Source organism: Pygocentrus nattereri, chromosome 6 (assembly GCF_015220715.1).
Source record: "Pygocentrus nattereri isolate fPygNat1 chromosome 6, fPygNat1.pri, whole genome shotgun sequence".
Lineage (NCBI taxonomy): Eukaryota > Metazoa > Chordata > Actinopteri > Characiformes > Serrasalmidae > Pygocentrus > Pygocentrus nattereri.
The window spans coordinates 19,361,939-19,379,536 of record NC_051216.1 but is presented as its reverse complement, the minus strand read 5'-3'; the positions used below and the strand labels follow the sequence as shown (position 1 = coordinate 19,379,536).

The 17,598-nt window shown below is 37.7% G+C and overlaps 1 protein-coding gene across 2 annotated transcripts in view; it reads left to right on the top strand.

The window, feature by feature from the left end:
• The window catches only part of LOC108424245 (up-regulator of cell proliferation-like), a 31,485-nt gene extending 17,022 nt beyond the window's left edge, over nt 1–14,463 (top strand). For both annotated transcript variants that reach the window (XM_037539309.1, XM_037539310.1), the window contains exon 4: nt 9,084–14,463. In XM_037539309.1, coding sequence (XP_037395206.1) covers nt 9,084–13,744 — 4,661 coding nt within the window. In that variant the 3' untranslated portion in view covers nt 13,745–14,463. The remainder of the gene's footprint in view (nt 1–9,083) is intronic.
• Nucleotides 14,464–17,598: the final 3,135 nt, after the last annotated feature.

The window sequence follows — 17,598 nt, the reverse complement described above, 5'->3', positions numbered from 1 at the left end:
TGACACTTAATTAGCTATTCATTGTATCCAACCCTGATTGGTTCTGCATAATTTTAGGAACGCCTTCCCCAGAATCACTGCCTTCTTTGTTTCAGTTGATTTAAACAAAGGAACATTCTTATATCATCAAATTGGTTAAACTTTCAGAATCAATGAATGAACAGAATATTCAGATATGTTTATAAGGGAGCGTTTAACCCTTGGTACCTGATACACAACACATGTTAAAGAACATGGGTAATGCTTTTCCTATACTATAGGCTGTATAAATGTTGAAGAAATAAAATTAACCATGAAAGGAAAGGACCAAAGGAAATAAAAGAAAACCACATTCAGGATACATATTGATCACTGGTCTAACTCACTGCAGTTAGATGGTTATCACTGTTGGTTATTAAAGTTGACACTCTGTATTTCTAGCACTCAATAGTAGAAAGGGATATAGGTACTATTTAGATAGTACACATAATACTAATAAACAAGTAGTATTGCTTACAGATTATATAAATGTTAATACTCAAAGCAGACAATGTCCAAGTCCCTTGGATTCTTTATAAGCACATAGTGGTGGTGTGATGTGCCTCATTTTCACCACTTGGGGTGTTGTGGTTCCATATCTAAATTGTCAATGAAATCTGAAAGGCTAGCTTTGTTATAGATTCTCATAGCAACCCATTTCTTGATATCGCTGGATTGAATGGTGGAAATTCTGTATTGTCTCCTGGTGATTAAATGAATTTTCTTGATTATGTAAGTCATATACATTTTAGTTAATGAATTGAAAAAAAATGTAGGCTATTATGCATGCTTGCTGTGCCTTTATTTCAGAAAGACCACCACACACCAGAACCATTTTAGTATAGCAGATACAGTACAAAGCACATAGAACCCATAGCTCTGAGAGTGCAGATCAATGCCCAGTTTATTTTTACACTATTTTTCCATTAAATAAATTTATACTATAAACGTAACTTATGAATTTATCACTTAGTGTCAGCCAACTCTTCACAAACTGGCTGTGTTTGAAATTCTAGGTTGAAATGTTGACAGAGGTAATTTAACATTAGTATTTGTTGGTTTATCTAAAATGTATTGCTATTCCTTCTCTGTGTAAATTTCAAGCCACTTGTCATCTACTACACTCTAAAAAGTGAATGTCGGAACGAGTGTGCTCCCCTTGAGTAAAAAATGTTTCTAGTTTTTGAATGCTGCAGGAATACGTTTGGTGTTTGGCATCCTTAAGTGTAAAAATTATTTATAGTGATACAAATATGAACAACACTCACCTAGAAATACTTGTGAAAAACACTATGGGGTAAACTTAACAAAAATGAAAATAGTATGTAGCCACACACAGATCACCTCACAGTCAGACCTTCCAGTGGAGGAACCCCAGTGACCTCAATTTGAACTCTGATTAGCAAAGTGAAGAGTTGAAAAAATGCTTTAAGCTTCACTGTGTTTCTTAAACCTCTAGTATTAATTTACAAAATAGATAAAGACATAATAATCAAAAACACAACACAAAAACAGTTCAGAAGTGAGGTTTTAAAAAGTTATATAAAGCTTTGCTGAATATACAAACAAGTCAAAACATACTGTGGCGTTAGAGCACACTTTGGTTACAATGACGCTTTTCTAATGTTAAACCAGGCTATATTTAGTTCTTAAAACAGTCAATAAAAGATTTTTGGTCATATTTTCAACATGTGATGTTAAGGTTTACAAGTTTCTTAAACGCTTGAGCACATTGGCTAGGTATTCTGTTTGGGAGTGTAGTGGGTTTTGCAATTTAATGTTATTCTTACTAGAAAAGGGTTTAGGGTAACCCAGGTTTATTTGAAGTCTACAGACCAGGGTAAGGGAAATGCTCATACTGAGGATGCTTCAATAAAAAAGGGAATTTGTCTAAATATCAAACTACATTTAGATTACTTTCAATGTCTTTCAACATCAGAAAATAAAACAAAAATTAAAAGTAAAGTGATTCTCATCTAAATAGCATGAGGCAGCATGGTTCTTGGGAAGCAGCTCGAAACTTAGTTGTGAAAGAGGGTCTTGAGAATTAACCTAAATGGACAGGAATAAGTACATGGGTGGATATATTTAAGTTTTCTTATTCAATAAATTTACATCAGAGCCCTGACTGCAAATTGAAGGAGCCAGCTTACGATTGAGTCAAGGGAGTTGCCTTCAGGATGGGTTGTCTCAGGACCAGCTTGATCAAAGGCTGGAACTCATCTCCTCGCTGGTTGTGGATGCCATGTCAGCATGCAGACATGCGCCGTTCCATCAGTGATTGGGCGGAGGCATCTCGTGGCTGCTTGAGGGTGTGATGCCGGGTCTCTGTGGCATCAGAACTGTTCTAACTCCGCTGGTGAGGTTTAGATTGCAATCTGGGTTCTGAGGCTGGTGATACCACTTTATCTAACTATCTCTCTTTTGCAGAGACAAAAATGCGAATAAATTCTCCCTGGCCAGCCAGGAACTCATTCACCTTCCTTCTCTAAGGGTGGTTTAAACTTAAGGTATGCAAACGGATAGACAAGTTACAAAAAGAGACAGAGGTTCAGATCTGAAATTTTAGCATTGTATTACCCTTTTGGAGGTGGAGCCAGAGTACTTCTCCTCACCTAACAGATAATTCGCTATTCATTGTTTCTAACTCTGGTGGTTCATGATTTTAGGAGCACCTTCCCCTAGAATCACTTCCTCCTTTGTTTTACTTAGGTTTAAAACACAGGATAAGAAACATTATTCTAGCATAAAATCGGTTTAACTTTCAAAACCAAGGAATGAACAACTAGGGCATCCATGTATGTTTCAAAAGAGACAGTTTAACCCTTGTTACCTGACACACAACACATGTTAAAGGACATAGGTAACATTTGCCTGTAATATCTAGATATTGCTGGTTATGAATACATTCAAACAGTGCTGTTACCCAATGTATGAAGAAATAAAATCAACAAGAAAGGGAAAGAAAGAAAAGAAAAGAAAACCACATTCAGCATGCATATTTGTCTATTATCTAAACCAGAGGTCACTAATAGGCAGACTGCGGTCCAAGTCCAGACCCAGGTGCACTCCTATGTGGACTGATAAACACTGGATAATTATTTAATTTTGACAGAGTGGTCCTACTTTAATCAGCATAACATTTCTAGTCATTTTGGGACCAGTTTAGCAGCCTGGGAAACTCACAGACCAATCACATGTGTTGTAAATATCACTAAATACTCAACTCGAATGAGTGACACACACACAGGGGAGAAATGAGACAAAACAGCAGTCGGGGAGGAAAGTGAGCTAAAGTATTTTACATGGCGTGCTCTAAAAAGAAAAAACTGACAATATTGTTGAAATATTACTGAATTATACTTCATTTGATTTGACATTCAGTTGTTGACTACATAAGATGTTCATATACCTACTGGTCTACTTCAGTATACAGTTTGTGGCACTGAATCATGGTGCAAGTTAGACATTATGATGTTCTGGATCTTTGCTTTTGCTTTGGTTACTGGACCTTATTAAATTGTAATTGATTAACGCTGGTCTAAACTCACTACAACTAAATGGCTGCATTGGTCTGTTATCAAAGTTATACACAACAAATTCCTCGCACTTAATAGGAGACAAAGATTCAGACTTATTCCCACTACTTGTGAGTGCTGTGGCTCTATATTGAAATTCTCATAACACCCTTGTTTTTTGGCTCTCCAGAATTCTTGAAATGGACCCTGTAGAATATTGGCAATTCTGCATTGATGCACACTTTAGAAACTTGATTTCCTGTAATTCAAAAGTTTAGTTAGGAGTCTTGGTAAAACTCTTCAGCTGTATTCCATTCAAGAGTTTATTGCTGCCTGCTGTACCCTTTGAGGCAGATGTTTGATAACCTCCCAGAGTCTCCATGCTTGGTCCCAGGGTAACTTCCTTTAAGATGTAAAACATGTTAGACAACTTAATCCTGCTTGTGGCTTTTAGCTCAGACTTTGAGGAGCCAAAACATTTAGTTTGGGTAATGTGGAGAATTCTTGTAAACAAGAGTGACTTTGGTTTGACCAGATGGTGGTGTTCATTGCAGGAGTGTTAGCTACCTTCAACCAAGTTTGGGTGTGGGGCCAAAATTACAGAAACTTCCTACCTTCAGTTTTAAGATCTGCCAGGTTAAGATAAGACATTCATATTACAGAAGGAAATCTGATCTTTATTTAGGAACTTTATCTCATTCTACAGCTTCTAACCTCAAGTTAGGAAATCTCAACTTATTGCTCGAGCTTGACAATCAGCTGCCATAGCTGCTACCTAGTAACCAACCATACACACACAGCTGCAATGTAAACACATAATAATGTTAGTTAGCTAGACAGCTAATGTTATCTACTTTCACTGACGTCAAAAAAGCTGCAACAGTCATGAATTGTATTTGGATATGCAAAGATTTTGGTTTTAGTCCTGCCCCCTGTTTGGTTACTCCGCCCCTGATTGTGTTCACCTGTCCCTCATTGTTCCGTGTATTTAAGTCCTGTGTTTGCCCCTTGTGTTTGCCAGTCTTTGTATGATTGTATTGGTCTTTGTTTAATCTGTGGATTCTGGTTTTTGTCATGTCTGTTCCTCGATCTGTCCGTATCGGCTATATGAACCTGGACTGTTTTGACCATGACCCTGGATTTGCCCATAATAAATCTCGCTTCTCAGCATGTGCGTCCGCCTCCTCGCTCCCCCTTACAATAAGATAAGATAAGATAAGATAAGATAAGATAAGATAAGATAAGATAAGATAAGATAAGATAAGATAAGATAAGATAAGATAGACTTTTATTATCCCACTGGGGGAAATTTGCATTGTTACAGCAGAATACACAGTAAGCAGATAAAGATCAGTAAGTAGACAAATATGTGCATCATGCAAAATACAAAATATAAGATATAATATAGAAATAAATAAATACATTTTCTGCGTTTGTTAGCAGAAAAATATAAAAAATAAAAATAGAATTAAGAAACTATAAACATTTACAGTTTACACATGCAGTTGTATGGATATTGCACATTTCTGAGCAGGCAATGACTGGATATTGCACAGAAATTGTAGATATTGCACAGTAATGATTACAGATATTGCACAAAACTTGTGCATGTATTGCACTTGTACCAATCTATCAGCAGCAGATATTGCACATTAATTAGAGGTAGGATAAGATATAGGTCTATGTGATGTGTTTGTGATGGAGTGCACTATCATAGAGTGACGTGTGAATGCATAGTGTGTTTATGACGGAGAGTGTCTGAGTCTCTGCTTGGGGAGGTTTTAGTTGTAGAGCCGAACAGCAGTGGGGAGAAAGGAGCTGCGATATCTCTCTTTTCTGCATCACAGGTGGAGAAGCCTGTCACTGAAGGAGCTGCTCAGTGCTGCAGCTGCCTCCTGTAGTGGGTGAGAGGTAGTGGGTTGTCCATTATGGATGCAAGCTTGGCCAACATCCTCCTCTCTGCCACCATCCCCACTGGCTCCAGTGCACAGCCCAAGACAGAACTATCCTTCCTGATAAGCTTGTCCAGCTTCTTCCTGTCTGCTGCTCTAATGCCACTTCCCCAGGAGACAATGCCATATAAGATGGCTGATGATACCACAGAGTCATAAAAAGAGTGGAGAAGTCCACCCTGTATTCCAAAGGACCGGAGTTTCCTTAGCAGGTGGAGTCTGCTCTGGCCTTTCTTAATTAGGGTGTGTGTGTTGTCAGACCAGTCCAGTTTGTTGTTTAGATGAACACCCAGGTACTTGTAGGTCTTGACTATCTCAATGTCCCTTCCCTGGATGTTCACTGAAGTGGGTGAGGAGAACTTAGTCCTGCGGAAATCCACCACCACCTCTTTGGTTTTAGCCGTGTTGATCTGGAGGCAGATCTGCTGGCACCAGTCCACAAAACCCCTTGTAACTTTTCTGTATTCCCTTTCATCGTCGTCTGAGATGTAGCCAACAATGGCAGAGTCATCAGAGAATTTCTGGAGGTGACAGGTTGAGCTGTTTTGGGTGAAGTCCGCAGTGTAGAGGGTGAAGAGGAGTGGGGCCAGGACTGTTCCCTGTGGGGCCCCTGTGCTGCAAAGTAGTGTATCTGATGCACAGTACTTAAGTCGCATATACAGCGGTCTGTTTGTGAGGTAGTCCATAGTCCATGTGATGAGATGGTGATCCACCCCTGCTGTCTGCATCTTGCTCCCTAGTAGAGTGGGGCTTGATGGTGTTGAAAGCACTTGATAGATCACAGAACATGATTCTAACCGTGCTTCCCACCTTTTCAAGATGAGTGAGGGATCTGTGGAGTAGATAAGTTATTGCATCCTCCACTCCAATACTTGGCTGGTAGACAAATTGCAGAGGATCCATAGCTGGTCCCATCAGAAGATGGGCAAGAACAAGTCTTTCCTGAGCCTTCATTAGATGCGAGGTCAGTGCCACTGGTCTGTAGCCATTCAGATCACTGGGGTGTGCAGTTTTTGAGATAGGTACTACACACGATGTCTTACAGAGTACTGGCACTCTCTCCTGTTTCAGGCTTAGGTTAAAAATGTCCTATACTATCCCTGTAACTGATTAGCATAAACAACAGGATTGCTATATACTTAATTAGCATTACTGTTGTAGCAAGACAAGGGCACAAGACCGGCCCGGACAGATGAGCATAGTGAACCTCGCTGGGCTTATGTTGATGGAGGTCTCTCCTAGTTTTGCTATCAATGGTGGCTGGTGACGTTGGGCCACAGTATTCAGCTAGACCATAGAAGCAACTTCTGTAACTGGATGGCCTACAGTCCACGCTTGCTCACTCTTGTAGCTCGTAAACTATGTTTGACGAGTTTGCAGTGATCTATCATTGCCAATCAGAACTTTAAAATGAATTCACAAAAGCTGAAAACAAACGCAGCTAGATGTGGCTTTTCAACATTTAAACATAGTATAGCAGTTACCAACACTTCATGATTATTGAATGAATGAAAACAAATGAACTGAACAAAGAAAAAATGAACTGAGACATGAAACAAAATCAAATCTGCAGATGGAGGTGCTTTCTTTTGGAGAGGGCTTGTTCTTCTTCGCAGTCAAGTCTTGCTCTCTCTGTGCAAGTGTGCGAGTTTTATGGAAAGAATTTTTGTGGGTAGAGCCGAGGTGGAGGAAAGGGTTTTTTTGACTGCTGGCTGCTCAAGTTTTCATCAGATGACAACTTCCGGGATTCTGATTACCACTTATGCACAAGAACATTATAAGCATGCAATTTCAAATAAATAAACATTACTGTTTTTATATTAACATCCGCTGTGGCGACCCCTAAAGGGAGCAGCCGAAAGAAGAAGAAGAAGACTGTTTTTATATTAACAGTTAAAAGAACTATTGAGCTTAAAGATTATCATATCTAAGAAATGTGAATTGTGAAGAAATGTGTCTACTGAGATAAAGGAATGAGATTTTTACAGGACAGTTTAGAAGTTAGTATAAATCAAATCCACCATTTGAAACAAATCTTAAGAGAAAAAGACTTTAAATAGGGGATTAAAATCAATGCTGAGTACATGATCTAGTTACTTTTAGTGGCCTGTTTATGACAAACTTTACTATGCTTAATATACACAATATTAATATACACAAGACACAGGGGGAAACACAGGTCCGAATAATCGGCTCGGAGTGACCAAATAAGGGGGCAGGACAAAAACCAAAATAAATGCACATGGAAGACCAGAAAGTAAACATGACAAGGACAAAGGTAAACACAAGCACATGAGACTGGGAGGGGCCAATCGTGACAATATATATATATATATATATATATATATATATATATATATATATATATATATATATATTCACAGAAGCTACAAACTTTATAAATCTAGTTAAAACTACACGAAGACCTGAAATAAATGCAGATATATTATAAGTTAGGAACCATGCTTCAAAGGAACATATGGATTTTGTATTAAAAATAAATAAATAAAATTAATGAAACACAGATACAAATGATGAAATATCTACTCAATAACCTAGATTAATGAAACTGGGTTGCAATTTGGGAAACATGAAACAACTATTATGTATAGGGAGTTCGGTATTAATTCATCTTTGACACGAATTAATTAATTAATTTCTGATAATGCATTATCAGATTATAGCATTTTAACAGTCGCAGAGGTATTTTTCACAGTTTGATTAAGTCATCTGATACAGATAAGATTGATGTTTCTGCTTTTTTTCTGAAGCTATCTGAATGATGTTTAAAATTTAGTCTCTGGCAACTGTTTTAAACCACAGCAGACTGAACCACATTAGTTGGAGCCACCTTAAACATGAGTTTAAGGTGACTGTAATGAAACAGTAGAATTTTGGATGGTATCTTTCTTAAATTGTTGCTCTGTTATTGTACTAGGTGTAGGATGGCAGTGATGATGACCATATACCAAAATGTCTGAAAATTGCTAACAACTCTGCTTTCAAAGCCTAGTCTTGAATGTTTTTTCCAACTAAGATGTTGAGGAACTAAATATACTGTAGACTTTTTTTGTTTGTTTTTAATGCTGTGGGAATACAGGAAACACTAAAACTCATCTCACTGGTGTCATTTAGTCATTTTAAACATTTAATATCGAACCACCTTCAGACAGCTTGTACCTGTTTTATTTAATCTTATTTATTCTTAACTTTTAATTTAATTTCTTGTTTTAGTTCTTCTCTTAGTTCTTTATTACTTTTTAACTTATTTTAATGATTTATTATTATTATTATTATATATTTTTATTTTATTAATCTCTTATCTTCCATTGATCTTAATCTCATCAATTAAACCTCAAGTTTTATTTTTATTATTATTTTCATCTATTTTTATCTTTTTCTTTTAATTTAAAATGATTAAATATAGATATTATTTTCTTTGTCATGTCAATCCCTGTTTTTGTAAATGCTCAGATGCATTGAAAATGAGGGTTGCCCTCAATGTACTTCTGAGTCAAAATAAAGGTGGATTGATTGATTGATTGATCAATCAATCATACTGAATATTGCAATTAAAGTTGTTTTCTTTTTACAGGCTCCCTTCATGCATTTTTGCACACACTGGGACTTGCAGAATATTTCCCAAACAAGATCCTTACACTCAGATCCTTACAAGAGATCAAAAAAGACAGCCTGTCTGACAAAAAGGATGATTCACTGCAAGCAATACCGTGGGCTTTTCTGAGGAAACTACTGATGGCTAACACCAAATCAAGGACTTTAGACTGTGCAAGTGAAAACGAGGAAACAAATGACTGGTTTTCTGAGAGCAATATAGACATCAGTCCTAATACCTTAGATCTTATTGTTGCCCTCTATGCCTGTGCAGACAGTTTTCTCCAGCAGGAAATGACCCTTAAGATGTCCATGTGCCAATTTGCAGTACCCTTTCTGTTACCCTGTGGTATACAGAATCAGTGCACTCTTATGTTATGGGCTCTAAGAGGTGTCCTGAAAGAGTGGTGTCCCCATTCAATGTCTAAAAGTAAAGGGTTTGTTGAAGAGAGTGTAGTTTGTGCCAAAATACCTCTGGTGTCGTTTGTCAGGCTGAGAAATTGTAGCTTGTCAAAGTCCCAAGTTATAAACCACTTACTCAGTGAATCCCAGCAGCACCATGATTTCTTTTGTCACCGAGACATGAAAGGAGGATGTCGCCCCAGGATGATTGCTAATGGAATGGTTGAAATGTGCTGGTATCTGCCAGGTGGGAACACGGCCATTGACATCTTCCCTGAGCCAGTGGCCATTGCTAATTTAAGAGGAGATGTTGGTGCATTTGAAACACAATTCGCTTTCCTTACTCAAGTGTCAAAAGCAATGTTTGTTTTCCTGGACAAGTTTGAAGAAAGGGAGCAAAAGATGCTTGTCTCTTCACAACAACTGAATTCAAAACTATTCTTTGTTGTGAATTATCAGAGAGACACACATCCAGATGTGAAGTCATCAATTCAAGCAGTGATGGAAGCCCTGAAGTTGACCAAAGAGGACATCATTGTGAAAAGTCAGAATATCAACATGGCAAAGCTTACAGACATGATCTGTTCTACCATTAGGAAATCCCTCAGTGAGCCTTCTCCATCCTTAGATATTGAGTCCATGTCAAGGATTGCTTGTGAATTTGGAATATCTGTGGATGAACTTACCAGCAAAGCCTCCAGTTCAGCAGAGCAAGCAGCACAGAATATTATCAAAGGCATTGGAGTTCGTGAAATTGTTGTCTATAAGAAGAACCAGCTGCCATTGCAAGGTGAAAACTGGAAAAGACTGGCTCAGATAGAAAAAGAGGAATGCAGGTTACAAACTGCAGGAGATACAAAGCTGGAGGACTACAAAGCAGAACTTCAGCAAGAAAAAAAAATCATTCAGAAAACACAAAGTAAGTACAAGATCACATCAGCAATGTCAGGGTTTATAAATGCAGTGACAACTAATGACTCCATTGAGAGAGCTTTCTTTCTCAAATGGCTGGGGTACAAGCTGGACATGCGTTCACGTAAGTGCCTGTCATCCCTTCGACATGCTTTTAAAGAGCACTGTCGACAAAAAGATAAAGAGTCCCTAGCCAAAGTAGACCAGCAACTTCTGGACAGCTCTCTTGGCTTAGAACATTACTTGAGAGAGATGGGACATATATATGAGGCTTCACTAGGTTCAAGCAAAAGACTGGATGAACTCCCCAAAGTAGCTGCTGAGCTCCTGCAGGAAGGGTTTCCTCTTGAGCTGCTGGATGGAGATGCATCCAGTATTCCAGAAAAATGGATAAATGATGTTCTGATGGAGCTTCACAGGATGGTTGGACAGAAGAGTCGTCTGTTGGTACTGACAGTGTTAGGGGTTCAAAGCACAGGCAAATCAACACTGCTCAACACCATGTTTGGAGTCCAGTTTGCAGTTAGCAGTGGTCGGTGCACACGTGGAGCTTACATGCTCTTACTGACAGTGGGAGAGGACCTCAGGACAGAGCTGTCATGCGACTATATCCTCTTAATTGATACAGAGGGTTTGAAATCACCAGATCTTGTTCAACTTGATAACAGTTATGAACATGACAATCAACTAGCCACATTCGTGATTGGTCTTAGTGATATAACCATTATCAATGTTGCCATGGAGAACTTCACAGAGATGAAGGATATTTTGCAGATAGCAGTGCATGCTTTTTTACGGATGAAGGAAATTGGTAAAAAACCAATTTGTCACTTTGTTCACCAGAATGTTGCTGGTGTATCAGCACATAACAAGTTAATGACAGAGAGACAGCATCTCCTGGAACACCTGAATGAAATGACACAGATTGCAGCCACAATGGAGAAGAAAAGAGGTATCAGCAAATTCACTGATGTTTTGGATTATGACGTGGAACTGAATCACTGGTATATACCAGCTTTATGGTATGGCACTCCTCCAATGGCACCTGTTAATACAGGCTACAGTGTAGCTGTTTTTGATTTCAAGAAAAACGTGTTAAAAACCCTGAAAGAAAGAAATGATGAACTGTTTTTCAATATCCCACAATTCCTGGAATGGACAAGAAGCATGTGGAGGGCAGTGAAGTTTGAGAACTTCATTTTCAGCTTCCAAAACACCCTGGTTGCCCATGCCTATGACAGCCTTTGCAAAGAATTTTCAGACTGGGAGTGGTCTTTCAAACGGCACATCTACTCCTGGCTTGAAAGTGCAACAATACAAATATCAAATGCAGAAACCAGCAGCCTGCAGGAAGTGGAAGAGATTGTTGAAGCACTTAATGGAGATGCACAGAAGGAGATTGCCTCCCAGAAAAGAGAGATGGATGAAAAATTGAAAACATACTACAAAAGGAAAGACCGGCATGTAAGTTTGGTGGAGAGGTACAAAATTGACTTTATAAAAAACATCCAGAGCCTGCAGACAGAAATGATAAACACAGTGAGAAACAAATTAGATGCTGCTTTTCAGCTGAGAACTAATGTGGCAAAAGTGAATGAACTTCAGAAGAAACAAGCTACTATGATAGAGCACCAAGTGTTGCAGCTGCTGAAGAATTACAGTGGTAGGAGAGATGAACTGTCTGATGAAGATTTGAAGGCTGACTTTGAGAGCATGTGGAATAAAGCTTTAGTGAACATTTCAGGCTTGAAAGAGAGGGACGTTCCTTCTGAAATATTAAAGGAATTATGCTCAAGTTTTGGACACCTCAAAATCAATCAATACATGGAGAATGTTAAAGATTTAACTGAGTATGCTAGTGACAAATTCAAAGTCAGTGGAAAAAGACACCTTCCAAAACTGAAACACTGGAAAAATATGATTGCCAGAAAAATTGTAAAACAAGAGGTACAGAGTATTGCAGACACTGCCATTCAGAATTGCAGGAGAATGATTGAAGAATCTGCAAAGTCCAAAAGTGATTACCAGACTTTTCTCATTAAAGATCTCATTAAGAAAATTGATGAATACATCAAAAGTGTAAATTCTAAAACCAACCTCGCATTTGAGGTTGATCTGAAGCTTCACATTTGTGGCATTGCATCTCAGAAATTCCTTGAAATGCACAGGAGATTTCTTACTGACAAAGATCCACTGAAACATTTAGAGGCATTTAAAAGTCACTATCTGTCTGATTTCATTGATTTGTATAGACTTAATGATCAGTGTCAGAGGAAAGCTCAAGATTTCACCCAGCTTTGTCTCAAACCAGCGGTGACAGAGCACATCAACCAGTCCATCGGAACTGATATAGTCGATGCAATTTTGAGTTGCAGTTACTCAACTGAATATAGTTCACGTTCATACTTTCAGTATAACATCTTAAAGGAGCTTCTGGAAAAAGAAGAGTTAAAAGAATTTGTCAGATACATCCTGCATTATGAGACTTATGTCAATGACTGGATATATAAGCATATCATTCAGTGCTTCTCAAAAGACTTATCTGTGAGCAAATTAAAAACAAAGAAGCTGGACTCAATAATTGAAAAGATTGTTGAAGCAATGGAAGATTCTCAATATGGAGATGATGGGTGTCTTTTGTCCAATGATACTAAAAGCACCACAGTACTGATTCAGAATCTTTGCAAAGCTCTCAGCAAAGTCATCTCCATCCCCAAGGACACAGTGGATAGGGTCCTCTTTCAAAACACAGGTCTGTGTACTCCATTCACCAACAATCTCCTAGAGTATCTGAAAGATTTAAAGAAGCAACTAGAAGAGGAGATAACAAAGTCATCTGATATCACTGAAACGCTGAACAGTGTGTCTGTCAAACCCCAAAATGAGCTCTTCAAGAGGATCTTTGGTTGTGGAAAGCAGTGTCCCTTCTGCAAAGCACCATGTGAGGCAGGAGGAAAAGACCATCGGCAGCACCATGCAGCTGTGCATCGGCCAAAGGGACTGGGTCGCTACAGATATGTCAGCACTAATATCCTATGTGAGGAGATTTGTACATCTAGTGTACATGGCAATGGGTCTTTTCAAAATCATGAAACAGATTTCCAACCTCATCCTTATAAAGACTATCACACCTACTACCCAAACTGGCTCATTCCACCAGACAGAACTATAGAGGCCTCAGATTACTGGAAGTATGTGCTTGTGAAATACAATGACAAGTTTGCAGAAGAGTATAAAGCAAAGCCTGCTGTGTATCCAAGTGTATGGAACAATATTGATAAAGTCCTGGCTCTTGAAGGTCTGAAATCAGCGTTTTGCATTAAATGATATGAAGCTTCTCGCAGAGCGATTTCTTTTATCAGCATATAATGTTGTTTTGGTTTAGGCAAGCTGGCATAATCCATTTTAAAGTGCCAGAGTTATTGTTCAGTTCCATCATATTAGTAAAAAATAGGTAATGACAGATCAATACTTCACCCAGCTGTGGCTGAGTATATCAATCAGTCCACCACAACTGATGTATTGCACACAATTTTGAATATCAAATTCATGAGTCTATGACAGAGAAATTGAATGATTGAATGAGTAATATGCATTTGAGCTTTCAATGTGCTTCTAGCTGTTCTTAAAAATGTTGCATAGTTTTAGACCCTTAATTGATGATATCTGCATGTTTCATATTCCAGTGTGTCATATAAAGTTCATATAACTGAATTATAATATTACATATTTTTGATTACATATACATTGTATTGATATGAGATGAAAATAAACATTTTCTGTACTTGCAATGCTCAGAATCAAAACCAGAATCAATGTTTATTCACTCAAGATATATAATGCAAACTGTTTTTTCCTATTCTTACATATTAATATGTATAACTCACAGTATATTGTGTGATGTTTAAATCTCTGTTTAAATATATAACTTTTCTTCTTTGTAAATCCTTACAGAGGATTTTCTTTGTGCCTCATAATCAAAAATGGCATGTTTCTAGTGAGATATTCTAATTAAAACATATACAATGTGTGTGCATTATTGCTCACTACAGTATGTCCATCCACTTTTTCCATTCACATTCATAAAAGGATGATTACTCAAGAGGGCAATGCAATGTAAAACAATACATTATACAATTTAAGGCAATAGTTTTAATTTTTTTTTTTATAATTCTTTATCGTATTTGTGTTTTTTCATAACAAAAACCCCATCAAATAAAAAACAAAAAAATAAAATTAAATTTAAAAAAAAGGAGAGAAAATAATAATAATAATAATAATAATAATAATAGATACACATACATATAAAATAAATAAATAATGGTCACAATACATATACTGTAACTACCCAATCACAACAGATGGTGCCGGCTACATAAAACAGTCAGAGGTCCATAAGTGGTTTCCATATTTTTTGAAAAATGTCTCCTTTATCTTTTAAGCAGTAAGTAAGTTGTTCCAATTGCAATGTTTCATTCATCGTTTTTTTGAACAGACTGAGTGTTGGAGGCCTTTGTTGATTCCAGTTGAGCAAGATGCACTTCTTTGCTGTGTGTGATATTAAGCCAATCCTCTTAACAGTTGTGGGATCCAATGTCCTGTCCAGATCGGTACCAAATAGGTACCATATAGGTGCAAAACGTGTTGGGATTTCCAAAACCTTAACAGTTAAATCATGTATCTCTCTCCAAAAATGTTTTAATGCCCCACAAAACCAAAAAACATGAATAAATGACCCTAAGCACATTTTACAGCGATGACATCTGGGGGATGAGTTAGGGTATATTTTGTTTAAACGAACTGGGGTGAGGTACATCCTATGTAAGAATTTATAGTTCTGTTCAATTATTTTGTTGCTAGACAATGAGATAAAGACACTCTGACAGATAGTATCCCATTGTTCATCACTGAGAACACATCCCAAATCTTTCTGCCACACACTCTTCAGTGACGTCAAAGAGGAACTATGATTATCTAACAAGGTACTATAGAGTAGGGAAATTGTTTCAATGGCGTGGAACTTTCCAAAATCTCCTCCAAACCGGACAGCCCCAAAGACAGACGCCCATTCCTCTTCAGTGTAGTAATTAAGTGCCGAATTTGTAGGTATTTATAAAAATCCTGTTTCGGAATTTTAAACTCCAATTTTAAATCTGAAAAAGATTTAAGGGAGTCGTCACTAAACAAGTTCTGAAACTTGTATATACCATATTCTTTCCAGTTAGTGAATAGGGACTTACCGACTGAAGGCGGCAAATCCGGATTGGAGGATATTGGAGCTAACAAAGATATTTTGCCAAAAGAACCACAGAACTTCTTTACATCTTGCCAAGCCTGCAAAATATTATAAATTACAAATGTTCTTGGCACTGAATGTAATACATTTATGTTAGTAATGAATGGTAGGTAATCCAGAGGGGTAGGAAAACAAAGTTCTCCCTCAATATCTGTCCAGCGAGCAGATCCACGGTTCTGTAACCAGCCAATCAAACCCTTCACCTGAGCAGCCCAATAGTATAACTGTAAATCCGGGAGTCCCAATCCCCCTTTTGTTTTGGATTTGGTTAAAGTTTTTAGAGCTATTCTATGTAGGGATTTCTTCCAGATAAAAGAGCTTATCAATTTATTTATGGATCTAAAAAAAATCTTACCCAAGTAACAAGGCAATGACTGAAATAAATAACAAAGTCGTGGTAGGACATTCATTTTTATCACATTGATTCATCCAAGGAATGAGATGGGAAGCAGATGCCAGTGTTCAAATTCCTCCTTGATTCTTTGAAGTAATGGGGTATAGTTTATATGACATAAGTCTTTAAGTTTAGGGGACACATTCACACCCAGATACTTAAATCCTTCCTGTGCCCAAGCAAAGGGTGATGTACTCTTGAGTTCAATAGATACTGGGGAGCTTAATAAACATGCGTTGGATTTTGTTAAATTAACTTTATAACCTGATATCTTTCCAAATGTATTTATAAGATCCAATACTGCTGGAATTGATTGCTCTGGGCTGGTCAGGAACAACATAATATCATCTGCATACAATGATATCCTGTTGTCCATCTTTCCAATAGTAATTCCTGAAATTTGTCCACTAGTCCGTATGGCCCCTGCAAATGGTTCGACTGCCAAGTTAAATAAATACGGGGATAGTGGGCAGCCTTGACGGCAGCCCCTAGACAAGTCAAACCTTTCGGAAAGGGAGCCATTTACACATATTTGGGATTGGGGTTTACTATACATAGATTTAATCCACCCAACAAATCTATCACCAAAATGTAATTTCTTTAGGACGGAGAAAAAGTATGGCCACTCAACCCTATCGAACGCTTTTTCCGCATCAAGTGATATTAATAACACTGGTTGGGCATGTAGGGCCGAGTAGTCAATTATATTTAATAATCTCCTAATATTGTCTATAGCATACCGGGCCTTCATAAAACCAGTCTGATCTGGATCAATAAGCTGGGGGAGTAAATCTTCTAATCTATGGGCAAATAGTTTTGATATAATCTTGAAGTCAACTGGAAGTAATGAAATTGGTCGATAAGAGGCACAGTCTGTATCATCCTTATCTTTTTTATGTATTAACGATATCACCGCTGTCCTCATCGACTCCGGAAGAGTTCCGTTTTCAAAAAAGTCTGCAAGCATGGGCATAAAAAGGGGTTCGATTTGAGGCCAAAAGGCCTTATAGAATTCTACAGAATAGCCGTCCATTCCTGGAGCTTTTCCAGAGGACAGTGACATGATTGCCTGCAACACCTCCTCTGCAGTAAATGGAGAGGTCAAACGTTCCTTGTCATCTTCAGAAATTGAAGGTAGATGTATATTTTCTAAAAATGCACAGATATCTGGTTCTGGGGGATTTTCTGATGTGTATAACTGTGTGTAGAAGTCAAGAAATGAGGACTGTAGTGATTGTATATCATATTTTAATTGACCTGTTTTGTTGCGTATACATTTTATAGTGCGATCGGAACATTCTTTTTTAAGCTGATATGCTAGGAGCCTACTAGGTTTATTACCATATTCATAGTAATGTTGTTTAGTGAAAAATATAAGTTTTTTAACATGTTCAGTTTGGATAGAATTAAGGCTACTTCTAACAGACTTTAGTTTCCTGAAATTTTCATCTGTAGGTGACTGTTTATGAGATTGTTCCAAATTAAGAAGCT